This window comes from Choloepus didactylus, chromosome 15, assembly GCF_015220235.1.
Source record: "Choloepus didactylus isolate mChoDid1 chromosome 15, mChoDid1.pri, whole genome shotgun sequence".
NCBI classification, from domain to species: Eukaryota; Metazoa; Chordata; class Mammalia; order Pilosa; family Megalonychidae; genus Choloepus; species Choloepus didactylus.
In genome coordinates this window covers 21,040,141-21,059,839 of record NC_051321.1, presented here as the reverse complement: position 1 = coordinate 21,059,839, position 19,699 = coordinate 21,040,141, and the positions used below count along the sequence as shown (strand labels likewise).

The window sequence follows — 19,699 nt, the reverse complement described above, 5'->3', positions numbered from 1 at the left end:
TGATGCCTTCTTATCCCATTGCTGGGAATAATAACAGCAAATACCAGCAGCCCCCAAACAGCAAACTGAGCACAGTTCCTGTTCTTCTCCTTTACCAATCTTTAGTGTCCTCACAAATAGCATTCCTTTCTGTACTGTAACCAGTTCCTGGATGGCCTTCCTAGATCCTGAGCCTAGAAGAGCTGAAGAAATGTCTATTCTTGAGTATCTGAAGTAAAAGGGAAGGCAGGGATTAATTTACTGATCTCTACACCGCCCACTCCTCTATTATCTCTTTGACTTCCTCTCCTATTACCCTCACTTATGCTAATCGAACCTCACTGGCTGCCTTCCTCTTCTTCAAACACACCATTGCACATTCCAGCCTGTTTTGTTCTTGCTCTCCCCTCCAGCTAAAATACAGATACTTCCAGAGGCTCTCATCTGCTTCAAAGGTCACCTCCGTGAGACCACCCCACCTTCTTTGTTCAGAATACCTGAATACTCTACCTGACATATTTTACTTGTCTGTCCACCTCTACGCCCCAGTAGAATGGAGGCAGAATCATGTTTCACTTAGTACTGAATCCCCTAATGCCCTTTCCTTATTCTTAACTATTACAAGTCTGAGCCCCAAAGCTTTAAGTTCCCTGCTTTAGAAAGAATTAATGAATAACGGAATAGGTTACTGAAATCCAGAGGAATGGGCTTTCTTTCCTTCTGCAATTCTACACGTTTAGCTAAAAGAATCCAAGTTTACCAGCTTAGATCCAACCACTACTGCAAGCTTCAGTTTCTGATATATTCAAGTGTACATGAGCAGTTAGATAACACGAGGTTCAAAGTCTCAGCTAGAATGCTGTGATCTCAATATGCCATAAATAGGGTTCATACATCGCATATGTGTGTCTTAAGACTCATCATTCAAGATGCCAAGTTTTCACAGAATAGTAGAGGAGGTTTATCATAAGGGACTAAGTCAAAACCTTTTCAGTTAGTCAGCAGAAAAATGCTTTAAACAAAAGCCATGATTTATACAGAACAATCATTGATCTTTATTTGATTTGATAAAATCTGCATTATTAAAAGATAGGTAACAAAATTGTAATTATATTGAACCTGACAAATTAAGTTCTATAGTATTCAGAATATTACATAAGAAATATCAACTGAGGGGAAAAAAGAATAAAAGCATCACATGCAGATGCTCCTGGCAAAGGGGGAACTATATCTGCAGGTGAGGTCCACAGAGTTCAGTGCATAAAAAAATCCTAGAGAAAATGCAATTAACTTACTTAGGTGAAGTGTATTTCCTTTTGGGGGAGGAAAAGGTAGTAAAGAGGGGGGCAGGAATTCAAAGGCATATGCAGAATGGCTTCTCCATTTAAAAATGGTAATAAAAATATTTAAATCATGGCACTAGGGCACCTCTGAGGAAAAGAACACCTTAACCAGAGTAGGCTCATTGCATAATTCTTTAGTAATATGTACAATTTTCAAGTAATGGAATGGACTTAAAGAATAACTTTAACAGTGGCTATCTGTTTTTCTTCTCGCCCTTTTGGGCTGGATCTGTTTCAGCATCATAGGGATACTTTTCCACACAGTTTCTAGGGAACCATCCTCTTGTTCTTGAGGCACCTGAGAGAGAAAATGTAATTGATGTAAAATAGCCAGATATAATACAGTGGTGTTGTCGAGACTGAGCCATCCTATTATTACAAATTAATAAGCTTTGAGTTAGACTTTTTTAATCTTCATTGTCTACCCTCAGCAGTTTGAAGGGGGAAAATATGGCATTTAAATGCTACTAACAAGTTAGAAAATGGATACCTCCCAAATTCCATTATCTGGGAAAGGGATCGATGTGATTCAAGATGGTCCCTAACTGGAGACTGTGGTAAACTTCTAAGATGGGTATTCATTTACACATGTGTGATGGTGACAGTGTTTTTAATATACCATCAAATTTCAACTATTCCAGGGTAATTACCTCCCTGTAGCTTCTGTGAATTTTCTTTTTAGGCTTTTTCTCACATGTAAATTTCTAGATTAAGGTTGCCTAATTATGGGGTTAATTTATGATTAACACAGTGTATGTTTTGAAGTATAGTCTGGGTTAATCTTTACTTTAACAGGAACAATTCTAAAACTTAAATAAAAAAAATCAAAGGCAAAGTTTCAGTCCATTAGTTTTTATAATAACTCAACAGGAATGCTCATCCAAAGGGGGAGCAATGTAGCACAGGGGTTGAGAGCACAGACTGCTTGGGTTTGGGCACTGGATCTACCTGTTTTTAGCATGTGGCCCTCGGCAAATTGCTTAGCCTCTCTCTGCTTCACTTCCCTCACCAATAAAGTGGAAATGACAGTACCTACTTCAGAGGGCTGTAGGGGACTTAAAATCACAAGTAAAGCCCTTATACAAGTGCCTGCCAGATAGTAAATATGAGCTTAAATGTTAGCTATCAACAAAAAAGACCTGCTAAATACAATTGCTATGGAGAAAGAATACATAAGGAGCTTCTTTTTGTTACTTAATGATTTGCCCTTCTATTCAGTTTGCCTAGTGCATTTGACATGGGGTTGTTTACAAAAGCTGTTACAGTAAAATTTGGAATGATTGCTAGCAATCTAGTTCTTTAAACACCCCCTTCCATTTCCATACCTTCTATAAAGGAATCATCAAGAATTTTGTCTCCATACAACCAATATCTGAAATATTTAAAAGATCAAAAGTAAATATTTTTTAGGCTACATGTCAATTTTGTCATTAAAGAAGAAATTCAGTACTTCATAACACTTACCGTAAACCTCTTGTGGCTAAAATGAATTCCCCTTTCTGTAGCCTGATTCGAGGCTCTTCGGTGCAGGGGCTTGTGAAGAAGGTTTTGACTCCTTTATTCAAAGGACAGCAGGCACCACTATAATCTTCTATTACTTTATAGCGAACCTGCCATCAGGGGAAAACAACAGTTATCCACAATATCCACCATATCTGAGTACTTTCAAGTTTTAAATTAGACTTTTAAGGGTAGACCAAACTATCTGGTAACAAGTCCCTTACAGTTCCCCATCCACCCAGCTCCCTTAAAGGAGGAAACTGACATTTCCAGGTCGAGGCTTTTTCTATCCCTCATTGCAAGCACATAGCTAAGAATTAAATTCTAGAGCACTGCTGTCCAACAGAACTTTCTGCAATGATGGATATGTTCTATACCTCTGCTATCCAATGAGGTAGCTACTGGGCACTTGCAATGTGGCTGGAGCAACCAAGGAACCAAATTTTAAATTTTATTTAATTTCAATTTAAATAGCCACATGTGGCGAATGGCCATCATACGGAACAGCATAGTTGTAGAGGATGGGTTTCATACTGACAAATAATATTAGGAATACGTATTTTTCCATTTGGGCAATATAAATTGACTAAACTTCCTCCACATCTCCAGTTCAAACTGTTTAAATGAAAACAAAAGTCAAGTGAATTTCATCACATTTCAACACATGTATATTGAAGAATATTACTTAGTTAATAGCCAACAGAAGTATAGAGCCTTCCATAAGAAAAGAGAAATTAGTATCATTGTTAAAGAATTACTTACACTTCTGACTCTTTTATCTGCTTTTTGTTTCAACTGTTCTACCTGTTTGAAAGATAGAAAAAAAACAATTAAGTCTCTTATCTCAATATTTAAAAATAGCCTTTCCTTACATACTGTCAGGGTGACATGACAAACTCCAAATTTTGCAGCATTTCAAACTGCTGACAATTTAAAGGCCACATGGTTCTTTAGCATGGAAAGGCAGTCCTAGCACTAAGAACCAGAAGCTGAGAGTGGAGCTTTCTTCTCAGCATTTGCTCTCTAATGTCTTCATTTCTATACATCTCTAGAGCACCCACTGGGGCCCAGAGGTCAGGCAAATGTGCTCTCTGCCCTCATGAAGCTTCTGGGCTAGTACCTAAGATGAAGATCCTGGGATTCAGACTGATTCCTTAGAAACAAAGCAGACAAACCATCAAACTCATTAAAAATGAGACTGGACTAAAAGTCATCATTCCAACTCACTTCATTTTATTTATTCAGCAACTATTTACTAACTAGTACTATATTAAATATAGCAGGGGAAACAAAGATAACATTGTCCTTGTCCTAGTATCCTGTCAAGTGAAAAATAAAAGATGTAGGATTATATAAAAATAGGAGTACCCACAAGCTGCCATGTGATTATATATAACCAAATGCCAAATCCAGATGAGTCTAGGTGCGTAGGGAAGACTTTATGAAAGAGGTGGGACTAGAAGTAATCTTAAACAGTGACCATAATTTCAGATAGAGAAGAAATCATATGACATAGAGAATACAGTGTGGGCAAAGTGCTGAGGCAGGAATGTATATGGAGTCCATACAACACTAAGTAGACTGGTCTGACCGGAAAGGATGATTCATGTCAGCTGGAAGGTAGTTTTAGGCCAGATCTTATAAAACTAAGTTAAGGAACCAGGACTTTATCTTGCGAGAGTTAAGGAGAGATTTAAATAAAGGTAGAGACATGAATACAATGAGTGCTTTAAGATATTAACTTAGATTCATTTTTCCTTTTTGAAATTTTGTTTACTCATTTTACTATAAAAGTTTTACTATAAAATGTCATTTGGACATGCTAGGAGGTAAGGGGAAGAAGGTGAACCAAAAAGGAAGGTCTATTTGAACAAAAGTACTCACTGTTAAGCTGTACTGGTGGCAGCCTTCTCTTACTGGCCACTCCAGTCCATCTCCTTCAGGGACTCCTGACCATGTAAATACCTGTTTAAAGTTCTTCCATCTACTTTCCATATCATAAGGAAAAACAAAGACTTCATCTAGTTGATAATATTGAATTCGATCTTTAGCCTGTGAGTAACAGAGATATAAGATGGCAACTGACTCTGCCTTAAATGCTTTTCAGTAACATACTGTTAATTGAGAACACTCATTTTTCAAATTTGGATCTTCTACAAAAATACTTCCTCTTTACTATAGTGTTAGTATACAAAAAAAAGATAACTTTATCATAATATAGGAAGAACTTAAAAGAGAACACGGAACTTGCATGTGATCATCCAGAAAATGTCTGACAGGGCTAATTCAGGAATCAGCATTCAAAAATACTTATTAAAAGAGTAAATTAACTTTATCCCGTATATATAAAACTTGGTCCCATATATAAAAAATTCTTTATGCTCCTGGTTGTTCAGCAGCACAAAAGGATCCAGGAACAAAGAAGGGATGTTGACAAGCAGATTTAAGAGAAAGCCAGGTTTACTAGGAGTAGAACTGTTTTGTGGGGTACACTAGAATGCAATGGCTGTATGCTGGGTTGAGTGACAAATGTAGGACCAGCCAGGAAAGTTATCAGGAAAGTCACTGCTTAATGAAAAATATTTTTTTAAAAAGTTAGCAGGTAAGTTCAGGAGATTTTTCATTTTTTATACCATCACATACATATATGTCTTCAGTTATCTATGTATTCATGTGTACATGTTATACATATATATAAAGGTTGCATAAATTATATTCTAGGCATTGAAATTGTTAGCTTTACTTAAGGAAATACATTGGCTTCATATTTCTTAAGTTCCACTGACACCTAGTGGTGCAAAGGTACACTTTATTTCTACAAATAAGTGTACAAACTTAGTTGAAATTTGTTGCATAAATAGTAATTTCTATGAATTTAACATGATCATTTACTTAAATTTGTTTTTCTTAACAATAGAGTGCCATTTTGAAAACAACTTTTAGACTTAGCATGGCACTTTACAAAGATCCTTGGTCATTAGCAAAAAATTGTTAATTTAATGACAACATTTTATACTAACTAAAAATTATACTTTAAAATATTTTATTATCAGGGAACAGTATTTCGGGGGAAAAGTTTCTTGCAATTACTTATAAATTGATATTGATATTGTTTATAAAAAGAATTGTCAAGCCATAACAGACATGTATCTATTGAATTATACAAATAGATCCCTATCCAGATAGTAATGGGTAATTTTCCCTTTTTATAAATGGAGTAAGAGTCTCAGAGAACAGAGGGAGAGGCCATTTACAAGGAAAAAACTGGTTAGGAGGAGAATAGTTTACAAAAATGACTAAGACGTGGTCTTTGCCTAAGAGAAGCATTCAGTGCAGTTGGGGGGGGGGATTCTATTAATACTAAGTTTTAAGAGGTATCAGAGGTGTGCAGTGGGTGCTATAGGAAAAGGGAGAGGAAGTACTTAACCTAGTCTAGGAAGGGTTAAGGAAAGTTCCTTGGAGGAAATGACACCTAAACTAAGTCTTGAGGGACAAGAAATCAGGCAAAAAGAGGGTGTTCTAGGTAGAGGGTACAACATGTGCAAAGATACAGAATAATAAGATGTACAAACTACACGAACAGTTTGGTATTTGTAATATGGTATCAAATCTGAGACAGGGTGGGGAGGGGTGGGCAATGAAGTTGGAGAAGCAGGTAAGGGGAAGTCATGACAGATCTCATTATGTATAAGCTAAGGCGCTTAGACTTAAACCTATACAGTAGTAGTTCATAAAGCATGCTTCATAGACCCCTTTGAGTTCCCAAGACCTTTTCTTGGAGTGCAGAGAGGTCAAAACTATTTTCATAATAATACTAAGATGGTATTGGCCTTTCTTACTATGTTGTCATTTGCAATGGTGGGTAATAGTACTGGCAACTTAGCAGGAATCAAGACAGTGGTACCAAACTGTATTAGTAGTCATTATATTCTTCACTGCCACATAATCATGGTTTAAAAAAAAAAAAAAAAAGCAGTTTACATAAGAAAGTCCTTGATGAAAAGTCTTATTAAATCTCAACTCTCAAGTAGACATTCTTTTAATATTCAGCGAGATAAAATGGGAAGTACACTTTATAAAGCATGCCAAAGTGCAATGGTTTTCTCCAGGAAACAACTTCTGTGATTCTTGGAACTGTGAGCTAAAAGAAAAAAGCTATGTAACTGGCTTTTTTCATGTAACGGTACTTTTACTTGAATGAACGAGTAATGTAACAAACTAAGGTTTTCAGACTTGGGTATTTGGTAGACATTTTCTCAAAAATGATTAAAATCAGGCTGTCACTTCAAGGATAACAACTGACAGTATCTGCTGCTAATGAAAAATTTCAGGCTTTCAAGTAAAAATTAGAATTTTGGAAAACTGATATCCACTACTATGAGCTTGACATCTTTGTGATATGAATGAATGGAATTTTGGGATATTGTATAATGAAATGTGCCAGCATTTGGAAAATATGCATAACCCAGCAAACTGATGTTTTCCAAATGGCCAATGCCGGCTGTTAGCAAAATCATGTGTGGGTGAAATGTCAATTCAGAGAGCAAGATGGACTGATGGATTTTAATGTAAAAGAGTACAAAAATTACTGATATGGTTTCAGATTTCACATTGCAACTAACCTATCAAGAACTACCACTTGTCAAGATTTGGGGCAGTATCAAAGAAAAACATCCACTATTACATAAAAAACCTCTTAAAGTACTCCACTCTTTTCTACCTACATATCTGTATGAGGCTGGATTTTCTTCATTTACTTCAATCAAAACAACATATCTCAACAGATCTGATGCAGAAGTAAATGTGAGAATCTAACCATCTATTAAGTAAGACATTAAAGAGAATTGTAAAAATACAAAACAGACACTTCTAATTCTTTAGCTTGGAAAATATTTTTCATAAAAATATTATTTTTATTAATGTGTAATGGATTTAGTTTTTTTTAAATGAAATAAATCTTTACAGAAATTTCTCAGTTAGAAATTATCAACAGATAATTCTAACATAATTCTATAAATGAAAGCTCTTTCATATCTTTCACAATTTTATTATCTGTTGGTATCAACAGCAAATATCAACAGATATAAAACACATAAATGAAAGCTCTTTCATATCTTCCACAATTTTTAAGAATGTAAAGGGGTCCTGAGACCAAAAAGTTTGAGATACCTTGTTGTAAATTAAAGCTCACATACTGGTTGTCAGCAAGGGTAAGTACATCCTATAGATGTGTTTTATTTGGCCCACAAATGTTTTTTGTTTCTTTGTTCATTTTAATTTTAATTGCTCGCTGAGAGGACATCTCACAAAATCCCAGATTTCCAACTTTTTGGAAAAAAAAATTAGAGATCTCACAATACTGTGTAAGTATTCCCTATGGCAATAATCAGTTTTGTGTTAGCCAGTTCTTTGGTACAGACTGGCTTCACTCATTTAGGTTATCTGCCTGTCCCCTGCCCCAGTGCTAATGAGGGTAGTCTGAGAAGTTTTAAGCAGGGATGGAGGTAGATTAATTTTTTTGCCCTAAGATCACAACAGAGTCTAGAAGTATGTACTGGAGAATGTGAGGTACGTCTGGAACACGTTAAATGCTCTATCAGATGTCAAAAGCACTACGAAAACTTGATGGCACCTTAGTAGGATGGAAATTCCTTTTCATATGGGTCACCTTATCCTCTAGGCTGAGAGAAAATGGCCAGACAGATTATGTGGTTTAGGCCTCTTTAGCAACTCAGTGAATACGAGAAGCGTATTTCTAAGGGAGTTATATTAAACTGGGAATGAATCAAATTGTTACCTATACTCACTTTTTATATGTCATGCAAACAACTGAAGTAAGCCATTTGGGTAGCCAAGTTTTTGCTTTGGGGCATTTATTAGTTAACCTGGTTTATTAGTTATCCAGCACTTTATCAATAATGAGGAAAGAATTATTAAAATTTACCTTCTCTTCAATCCATGATTCAATTGAAGTTTTGTTTCTGAGAATTATTTTTATCTGGAAATTAAATGATACAGTAAAATTTAATAATGTGGCATCATTGCATTTAAGATTATTATCTTCATAATAAGCCCTTATAAGAGACAGTTATTACTGATCCATTCCACAAATGAAGACACCAAGGATAACATAGGTTATTATCCTATTATCCAGCTAGCATGCGGTGGAGCCGGGATACAGGCCTATGTGACCCCAAAGTCCTTGTTTTAAACCACTGTAGTACAATCCCTCTCCATAAAAATTATTACACCAGCCCATAATCAAATCTGAATCTACTATTTTAATCAAAATTCATGTTTTAAGTAATATCTTCTGTACAAGATTTTCAGAGTATTAATAAAACAATGATATAATCCATTCAGTTAGTATTTCAGTATATTTTGCTATGAAAATCCTTTATTGCTACTTTAATTAACCTTAAATTTATGATTAATCTATTTATTACAAATAATTGATTCATTCCAAACAAGCTAGATATTCTAGGTATTCCCTTTTTGCCTTAAGAATGCAATGTATTCAGTCTGTATTCCATTATTTGGATCTCCTAGATATGACTAATTTCACATATATAGGTTCTTACATAATTACAGGCATTGAAGAAAAATTTTCAAAGAATTTGGTCCCAGTCTAGAATAAAATATAAAGTCTAACCACAAACAGTTTATTTTAAAACCAAGATTTACAACAGGGTTGGGTGATGTTTGCATTTCCTTGAAATTCTAAAGAATGTGGCATGGTAAAAAAAAACCCTGGTCTACGGAATCCTCATCATATTTCAGGAGCCTAGCATAATACCTGGCCATAGCAGGCCTTTAATCAATGAATAAATGAGCTCAGTAAATTACATGATTCATAAGAAGTAGGTTTTGGTCCTTATTGAGCCACTTCCTCCTCTGCCTGTGTTCTCATAGCACTTTGTACATATCTTATGGTATACATATTATCTTGTATTAGTTAACTGTTTACTACTAATTGTGAATTCCCTAAGGGTAGAGACCTCTTATTTTCATTACTATAGCTTCATTACAGAGTAGCCACTAAATAGCACCCATATCATAGGGTTATTATGGAGATTAAGTGAACTAATACATGTAAAGTGCCTAAAACATTTGAACATAAATGCTCAATAAATGTTAGCTATATTATTAACTATATATTATATAATAATATTAATACTTATGTTATTGAATACATGAATAGTTCTTGGTCAGTCACTTAACCTTTCTGAAAATCAATTACTCATCTGTAAGGAAGGAAAACAATAACATCCATCTACCCATCCTGATCTTGTGAAGACCAAGAGATTAAAAATGTGGGAAGACCTTTCTCTTTCTCAATTATAGAGTACTATATAAGTCTAAGTTAACATTTTAAAAATTAAATCAATTATCTAGAAATTCTGGCAAAATTACTTCAATTGTATGACTGGTACAGAGAAGATTAAATTAGTTACCTAGATGGAATAAACAAAAGTAATAGATTCAGCCTGTCTTTTTTGCATTACAATCAGCCCCAATAACTTGACAACTTGTAGCTAGAGGTAACTGAGAAACTTACCTGGATGAAAAACAACATCCCAACAGCTATGGTTGTTCCTAGAGCTAATCCCAAGGCAAATAAGGTGGCAGCAAATGCAGCTAATCCAAATGGAACAATTGGAAGAGGATCTCTCCGGGCTGCACTCATGTCAATCTTTACAGTGTTCCACCCAAAAGAGAGCTACAAACAACAGAAATAGTACATACAATACATACTTAGTTGTGATAAATGGTTAGACATTTAAAACAGACTTGATCATAAAGATGACAACTTGACACTCTGATGAAAATAAATAAAGCAAACATAGCTGTTTGTAGTTAACACTGTGGCTTGACTTCATACTGATCCGTACATCTTTCTTAGTTATTCTCAAATGTAACCTGTTTTTTTGTTTTTTTCCTCAGAGAGGTCAGGCAGACCCCACAAACATAAATATGCCTTAATAACACTAGACAACAATCTAAATTATAATTGTCTCCTATCTTCTTCTTGCTTTTCTACATTTACATATCTTCCAAAGCTTTGAATCTTTCATAGCAGTGAATATAGCCTAGGATTCAGTTGTTTATTCCCTCATGTGCCATAATCAGATGTCAAGAACTGCAAAATGCAAGACAATTATGGACTGAAGGTGTGTATTACCTGGCCTGTATAATGTTTTAAAATATTCAGAGTTAGGTACCCATATTTAAAAATCAGGAGCTTTCACATAAAAATCAGGATTTTCAGATTTTTCTTGAAAAATTGGAAGATCTAGCATCACTGAGGTAGGATTCCCAAACACTAAAAATCGGCTGAAGTCAAATATGGGTTGTCCTCTCTGTGAAGGACATGTGCTCTCCAGTCTGCCACAGTCCCATCAGGCCCATGTCCCTTCATTTACCTTCCAGGACTCTTTAGGTACTTGAATTTGTGACCCTTGCCTTTAATTTAACTTTATCTATTGTTGGTGTAATCTTTCTATATTCTAGGGTGTACACCTGATCCCAGAGCCACCTTCCAGGGCACTGGAATAAGAAATGAACAAAAAGAACTAAAAGTTGCCACATGAATTGGTCAGAAGCAGAAAGCACTAGCGTTGTTGTCACCTTCTTCGTTCTAATTACTCTTACCACAGCAATTAAATTTGAAATCTAACATATTTCCAGAACAAAATAATGTTTTATCTTAAAGATTCTTTAATTCCTTTTAAAAAGAAACCCGTATAGAAGTAAACAATGAAGTAAAAAAATCATAAATTATTTCCAAAAAAGATTTCTTAGATTATTACCATTTTATATGGCATGTTTGATTTTATAACAAATATTTTTCACTTACCCGATTATAAAGCTGTGTGTACATAGTCATAACAAAAATGAAAGCAGCATGAATACAGCCCAGGGGTGCTAAAAGGAGAAACAGTGTGAATGAAGCATGATTCTGGTAACCGCAACAGTTGTTGATCCAAGGACAGTGATGGTCCATCTTCATCACACACCTAACAAGAAAAATTTACATAAAACACGAGGCAGAAAATCCTGTCTACTTAAAATAATTGGCCTTTAAAAGATCAAGCAAATAGGAATCCAGCACATCCATGAATCACAGAGGAATTATACTTCATGGGACAGAAAGAAAATCGTTATGTGTTTTTTAAAACTTATGAACAATCACTCTTTCAAAATTACAAACAGTACAACAAATGGCAGACTTCGCAAAGCCTTCTGAGGAAAAGATGTCTGCTACAAGCAAATTGGTTTAAAGTCAGGAGGCCCACTGAAAGGTTCGTTATAAGGAAATGAGTGGTTCCTGGTTTTACTCTAGCTCTGAAATGCCATGACTGAAGTGGAGCACAACAGAGGCTCAATAAAATCACCCATCAATCTCTACTGAGGTTGACAGGTCCAAGCAGATGCTTGTAACTTCCTTTCTTCCTGTTCTTGTAGTATCCTCTAGATGTGCAATCTCTGGATTAAGCAAACTAATTTTGGAATATAAGATAGGGTATAATAAGCAAGGTCTTTTCTGGCCTCAATTAGAACCTCATCTGCCTTTTATGTTTCTCCCAAATCTCAAAATTCTTATTATAAATTTCTAATTAATATCAGTGGATATAACTGTTCATTAAAAAGTGTTCCAGTTTATTTCACGTTTTCTCTATAGCAATTCCATTTTCTTTCCATTAAGTTTTTTGATACTAAAACACTTTTGAAAATAGGCACCTGGATTCTTTTATTAGATTTCCATCAAGTATAAATGTTTGTCAAATGGAAAAAGCAGGTCTTGTTTTTTTCCTTTTGAAATAAATTCAAAGTTATAGGAACAGTTGCAAAAACAATACTAACCCCATACACAGAATTCCATCATACCCTGACCCCCCTCCCGATAGCCCAATCCACCAACTTTAACATGCCGTCACATTGCTATTTCTTTCCCTCCCTCCCCCCATCTATCATCCATCATCTATCGCTCCATCTTCTGAACATATGAGAGCTAGCTGCACACATCCTTGAACAAACACTATAATTCACATATACACTTCCCATGAATAAGAACATTCTTTTATGCAATCCCATTAAGTGCAGCTAAGAAGTACAAGAGATTCAACAATGATACAAAGCTTACATTCTATATTTCCTTTTCCTTATGTCTCAACTGTGTCCCTTTGAGCCTCCTGTCCTCCATCCTCCAATCCCATCCAGGCTCATCTTTGGCATTCAATTGTCATCTATTTAGACTGTCTTTTTTTTTCCAATTGTGGAAACATATATACAGCCTAAATCTTCCCATTCCACCCCCTTCCTAGCCTTCCATTAGTGGGATTAATCACATTTAGAATGTTGTAATGCTCTTTCCCACCACCCATTACTAGAAATTTCCCTTCACCTCAAACAGTAACCCTACACTCATTTCTTAACTCCCCATTGCCCCTTCCCCCATTTCTCTTAACCCAAACTCTACTTTTCATCTCTATGGTTATATTCTCTGATAATTTCTTTGTGTTTACTGTGGGGCTTAAAATTAACCTCTTAAATCCATAACAATCTTGTTTTCCTTTGATACCACCTTCATTTCAATAGGACACATAAACTATGTTCCTATACTCCTCCATTCCCCCACCTTTATATAGTTGTCTAAAATTACATATTTTACATTGAGTTCAAAACCACTGATTTGTCATTAAAGTTTGTGTATTTTATATCGTGTAGGAAGTAACTAGTGGAGTTACAGTTCAAAAATTATTGACTTCTATTTGTATTCCATTGTGGTTGGAGAATGTGCTTTGAGTATATTCAATTTTTTTTTTTTTTAATTTATTGAGGCTTGTTTTATGTCCCAGCTTATGGTCCCTTCTGGAGAAAGATCCGTGATCACTAGAGAAAAATGAGTGTCCTGGTGATTTGGGATGTAAGGTACTATATATGTCTGTTAAAATTCTCTATACCTCTTTCTCCTTTCTTTGTTTCTTTGTTGGTAGGGCTCCCTTTAGAATCTGAAGTAGGGCACATCTTTTATTGGCAAAGTCTGTCAGCATTTGTTTGTCTGTGAAAAATTTAAGCTTTCCCTCAAATTTGAAGGAGAGTTTTTCTGGATAAAGTATTCTTGGTTGGAAATTTTCTCTCTCAGAATTTTAAATATGTCATGCCACTGCCTTCTCGCCTCCATGGTGGCCGCTGAGTAGTCACAACTTAGTCTTATGTTGTTTCCTTTATATGTGGTGAATTGCTTTTCTCTTGCTGCTTTCAGAACTTGCTCCTTCTCTTCAGTATTTGAGAGTCTGATCAGAATATGTCTCGAAGTAGGTTCATTTGGATTTATTCTATTTAGAGTTCGTTGGGCATTTATGCTTTGTGTATTTATATTGTGTAGAAGGCTGGGGAAGTTTTCCCCAACAATTTCTTTGAATACTCTTTCTAGACCTTTACCCTTCTCTTCCCCTTCTGGGACACCAATGAGTCTTAAGTTTGGGATAGCATATCCCTGAGATTCATTTTGACTTTTTTGATTTTTTTCTCCATTCTTTCTTTTGTTCTTTCATTTTCTGTTCTGTGGACTTCTAGGACACTGAGATGTTGTTCTACTTCCTCCAATCTTGTATTGTGAATATCTAGAATCCTTTTAATTTGGCCAACAGTTTCTTTTATTTCCATAAGATCTTCTATTTTTTTTTACTCTTGCAATGTCTTCTTTATGCTCTTCTAGGGTCTTCTTTATGTCCCTTATATCCTGGGCCATGGTCTTCTTGATGTCCTTTAAATCCTTTGCCATGTTTTCATTCCTCGATTGTAGTTCTTTGATTAATTCTGCCAAGTACTGAGTCTCTTCTGATATCTTGATTTGTGTGTTTGGAGTTGGATTCTCCACATTGTCTGGTTTTATCATATGCATTAAGATTTTCTGTTGTTTTTGGCCTCTTGGCATTTGCTTTGCTTGATAGGGTTCTTTCAAGTTGTAAAAAAAGAAGATACCAATCTAATTTTTCAGAAACACATTTTGGTGACATACACTTTCTCTAACCAGCAGATGGCGTCTGTGAGTCACCTATACCCCTCAAGTCAGTTCTCAACCTTGTTCCTGCAGTGTGTGGAGAAATGATTCTCGTGAGGTTCAGCTGGAGAACTCAGATTGGGTGTGTTGCTGGAGCCGTCCGTCCTGAATGTGGGGCGTGTGCACGAGTGCCAAGGAGGAAGGGCAGCTTTAATATTCAAATCCCCCAGGTTCCTGGAGATTCAAGGCCACCGCAAGACTCTAAGCCTTCATTTCATTTCAGCCCCAGACCCTCTCTCTTGCTGTCCCACAAACCACCGGACTTGTCGTAGTGTCCCTGGGTTCTCCGAGCAGGTCTCCCCTCCCAGCTGCGATCCTCCAGGAGCTCTGCGGAGGGAATGTCGTGCTACGTCACAAGTGTGCACCATCCCTCAAGGGAAGCCCCGGGCCACTGGGCCGTGCAGTGGCACTCTCAGCCTGAAGCAAAGATGGCCGAATGGGGTGTCTCAACCCCCTCCCCCCCCCGCACAGTTCCTCCTTCCCAGCTCTGGGACAACTGGCGGGGCTCTGGACTGTGGGCACAGCCCTGGGCAGGAGTTTATCAAGCCCTCCAGGGAGACAGCTGCGAGCCGCGGGGTTTCTTTAAGCTTCCGGCTCTCCCCTCCGTTTCCCCGGCCCTGAGGGTATCTGCAGCGGACTATCCTCCAGGCCAGACACCGAGAGGCTGGCCCAGCCCCCTCTTGCTGTGTTTTACTGTGTGATTCCCACTCCCACAACTGCAGCCGCTCCTGGGTTTTACCCTTTTTTTTTTTTTTTAAAGAGCCAGTTGGTCTCCAAATGTCAAGCCCTGGCTTCCCCTCACCGCCACGTGGCTGTGGGTCTTCCAGGCAGCTTACTCACTCGTTTCAGAATGCAGATTCCTGGTTTCACCAAGTATACAGTCTCTGTGATACTAGCAGACCTCGTCCAGCTGGCACATTGCTGTAACCGGTATTCTGGGTCACTTTCTGGTTTTTATCTAGTGTTTTTCACGGAGGTGTTTTTTTGCCCTGTCTCACCTAGCTGCCATCTTAGTTTCCTAAGCAGATCTTCTTTATAATGCAGACTTAGAGCAATTCTAAAGTAAGTCAAGATGACAGTCAACAAATATAATTAATTCTGATACATGGAAACAAACTTGATGTGTAACTTTTAACCTGCTCTTGCGAAGCAAGAGGCAAAGTAAATATATATTTTTCCAGAACAATTTTTTTACTTATCACAAAAGAGGAAATTTATTTATTATCTGCATTGTTAATTTAAGTGTAAAATGGAGACTACGGACACAGGTATTTTGACAATAATAAAAAAAATAACCAAGTTAATGACTTCTTACTTGCAGAATATCTGAATAAAGCTAGGACCACTGTGGCAGAAAGAACACCAAGAACAAAAAAACAGTAATCAAGTTGATCAATCCCCAATGAAAAGCAAAGAAAGACAGATACCTGTTACACTTTCTGCAGTGATGTGAACGGGGAGCCTTGTATGCTTGGCAAACTTTGCAATACTGGAGATACATGCTATCCTGAGAATTTTCCTTTTCACCAAAATATAAACCAAAGAAAAATATATAAGATATATGATCTCAGGTAACATCAAGTACAGACATTAACTTGCATTTCCAGTCCTTTAATTTGTGCTAAAATATTTTTAGCACAAATTAAATTTCTGGTAACAGTAGCATCACTCTCTCAATTACACAGAAGTCATTTTTAATTTCTCTTCTTCATTCTCCACCAAATCTAACATCACTAAGTACAGTTAGTTCTACTTACCTGAAGTCTTAGTGGAATGGCAGGAGTTTTTAAAAAGCTGACAACTTGGAAGATATTTTGGAGTGGGTATTCGAGGATCAGAGACAATACGCAAACATGCCCTCTCCTGATATTACCATTGTAACTTCCTCTCCCTTGTATCATTTTAATCACTTCCTAACTAGTTGCCTTTACTGTAGTTTCCCTCTGATCCAAACGGTCTATGGTCAGAATAATAGTCTTGTAGCCCAGCTCTGATTATATCAGAGTTCTACTCAAAAACCTCTAATAACTCCAGATGTTCTAACAATTTTTCTGGCCTTCTTTGCTCTGCCTTCACTTTGGCCTTATCTGCATAACATGATCTCTTTTCCAGCCGAACTAGGCTGTCCACTGTTTCTGGGTATGTGTTCTTACCATTCTCTCTCATCCTGAAATGTCTTCTTCCCCATCTCCTGTGGAAATTCCCATGCCTTCCTTAGGTCCCCAGCTGAAAACGATCAGTTCCTTCTAGTTTGAACAGCATTCATCACATTCTTCATTATAATTTAGTTATTTGTACAAGTGTCTTGATTTCTCTCCTAGATTAAGCTTCTTCAGAGTATGAATTGTGTCTCACCCATCTCTATAGAGTACTTCATAGAGTACATTGCATATAGTACACACCAGTGTTTCTTAAACTTTAATATACCTACGAATCATCTGGGGATTTTGGGAAAATGCAGATTCCAACTCAGTAGGTCTGGGGTGGAGCCCAAGATTCTACACTTCTAACAAGTTACCCCATGATGTCCCTTGGCAAGAAATATGGAAATTCTCAAGCATAAACTTTGAAACAATTTTTAAGAAGCCATAATAAATGAATGTATACTTTACTTTTCAAAGCTGTGATTTTACTGCAATGGTTTAAAAACTTACTAGTGATTTAAACCAGCAGTTTCTAAACTGGGTTTCTCACTTCTGAGGGATGTTAATCTCTTACATGAAAAAAGATTCTAGTGCCAAACTGCATTGTGAAATTACAAGAGAGGTGCAAGATATGCATGGTTTCCTAAACTTACATTACCTTGGACCTAAGCCCACCTCTCCTCCATTTTATCTCAAACATAGGACAAATGTTCAGTGAAACGGCTTAAGTAGTGCTAACTTAGATCAGTATTTTCAAACAGGTATGAAATGAACTCTCTGAGCTTAAATGATCAGTGATTAGAATAATATTCTTAGTCTCTCCCAGGTCAAAGAGTAGGCTGTGTTTGATAATACTGGTTAGCAGATAAGGCAAAAACTAAATATATGATCATCATTAAAGTGCATTGAGTTAAGGAATCTTTGTCTTACCGGTTTCCACCCCAGGGGGACGAAGCCAGGACCCATAAACATGGCATTGAAGTAATTATAAAGAATCATGACTGTCCAGTTTATCAACATGATGAAATTCATGCTTCCTCCAGTTTTATGTAAGGGCCAATACCACAACACAGAGTCAATCATGGCCATCGTAGAACATATTGCTATAACACCAAGGGCTATGATAGGACCCCAGTGACACAGCCTCTTTAACTCTTGGAGATTTTCAAACTTGATAACTGAACAGAATGTACCCATTTTGGTGAGGAAGAATTCCTTCCAATTTTTAAATAATTATAGATTTCCTTTGTCTGTGCACACATTTCCATGTGCCACAAGTCCATGTATCTCCCTTCACTGTCATGCCTTCAAGTTGTGGGGTGTTAATGCAGATCATGCCATTTTCACTGTTAGGCACTCAGAGCTCTGTGTTTTAACCAGGAGAATCCAATATCTTGGTTTGAAACCCAACCTAAAGAAAACAAAATGGGAAAGTTCAATAAAAAATGTATTATTGTATTTTAAATTTGTTAACTCCAGTAATCAACTTTACAGGAAGCATCTCACATGTGCACTAGTATGGGATGATTATCTGTCAAATGTCAAAGGAACTACTTTTGTATTATCCAAAATAGGGTTCAAGTCTAAATGGCATGTAAACCAGAAATATGATGCCAAATAATTGCTTTTATTCCTTTATCCCAACTTATCAGGGGAATGTAACTGTCTTTCTCAAATTTAGCTAATGATTCAGGGAGATAAAGCATTTCATAACTGGATGATACAATCCAGTTCCCTTCTTCAGAGAGAATAGAAATTGGCTTAAGGATACTAAATATTAGACCAAGGTCACAAATAATCAGTCGAACCCAAGTTATCGAATTACCTTTCGGGTACACTAAGCTGCCCTTTATGTAGTCTTGTAATTAAGTCAACTATGAGTCAGACATCAGTCCGTAGAATAGCGAGACACCTAGTGAAAGAGGGGTGTGTGTGTGTGAAATCACGAATGACTGAACGAATATATGAGAACGAAGATGAGTGGAATGTTTGAGAAAAGAGAACAGGAAGTGCCTCCGGGAGCCAGAGAGGGGGAAGACAGCGGAGAGCCCGGGAGGATTTGGAATTTGGAGAAGGGTATTTCTGACTGGACAGGAGTGATTCTAAGAAAGAAGATATATGGGGCAGTAGAGATTCCCACACAATATGCCTCTGCCTTGTGCCTCAGTTTCTCCGCTTGTGTCATGGAGGAGATAGTTTAGAAGTCCTTATTGGGGGGAGGAACAACCTAGTAAGCAAGATTGGTCTCAACTCCCTGGAGATTCTGAGCTCACCAGATGGGAGGAAGACCGCCAAAATGGTGGTAACACACCCTGCCTTGACTCCCACCTCAGTCTGGTCCCTGGTGCCCGCTCCTCAGCCATCGCATTCCTGGGACGGTCTAGGCTCAGCAGGAACAGATTTTCTCCTCCTCGGATAACTCCGTCGTGAGTACCTCAGTCTAGGGAAAGCAGAAAGCAAATCTTGGTTGCTAGAGGCTGGGGAGAAGTACCTGCTAAGTCCGGCTCATCCCTTCGCCAGGGTCCTGCCAGCTATTCTGCGCTTGGGCCCGGCGCGCAGCCTTCGTCATTTCCGGGAGGTTAGTGGTGTCAAGCTTCCCTCGGGTAGCAAGGTCCCGTGTTCTGTAGCTTGGAAAACCGTAATTACTCCTCAAAACCTAGAGGAAA

General features: G+C 37.2%; 1 protein-coding gene across 3 annotated transcripts; it reads right to left on the bottom strand.

Moving 5' to 3' along the window:
• Nucleotides 1-1,023: 1,023 nt before the first annotated feature.
• Nucleotides 1,024-19,595, bottom strand: ZDHHC6 (zinc finger DHHC-type palmitoyltransferase 6). Of its 3 annotated transcripts, none has more exons than XM_037805282.1 (11): nucleotides 19,525-19,595; nucleotides 17,964-18,444; nucleotides 16,317-16,408; nucleotides 11,680-11,839; nucleotides 10,381-10,542; nucleotides 8,767-8,820; nucleotides 4,707-4,874; nucleotides 3,585-3,626; nucleotides 2,787-2,932; nucleotides 2,648-2,694; nucleotides 1,025-1,620 (listed from the first exon to the last, which is right to left on the bottom strand). In XM_037805282.1, exons 2-11 carry the CDS (start codon nucleotides 18,228-18,230, stop codon nucleotides 1,517-1,519), a joined length of 1,242 nt encoding a protein of 413 aa, XP_037661210.1. In that variant the 5' UTR covers nucleotides 18,231-18,444; nucleotides 19,525-19,595; the 3' UTR covers nucleotides 1,025-1,516. The 3 variants fall into 3 exon arrangements, with proteins under 3 accessions (XP_037661211.1, XP_037661210.1, XP_037661209.1); XM_037805281.1 differs by having other exon boundaries at nucleotides 19,362-19,588; XM_037805283.1 differs by lacking the exon at nucleotides 19,525-19,595 and having other exon boundaries at nucleotides 1,024-1,620; nucleotides 11,680-11,747; nucleotides 17,964-18,010.
• Between the last annotated feature and the right edge of the window lie 104 nt (nucleotides 19,596-19,699).

Coding starts and splice junctions, on each gene's coding strand:
- ZDHHC6 (XM_037805282.1), bottom strand. CDS start 18,230: ATGGGTACATTCTGTTCAGTTATCAAGTTTGAAAATCTCCAAGAGTTA. Junction 10,543..11,679: donor ACACACAGCTTTATAATCGG/GTAAGTGAAAAA, acceptor TGTTGTTTGTAG/CTCTCTTTTGGGTGGAACAC. Junction 3,627..4,706: donor GCCACCAGTACAGCTTAACA/GTGAGTACTTTT, acceptor TCTTTCAAACAG/GTAGAACAGTTGAAACAAAA.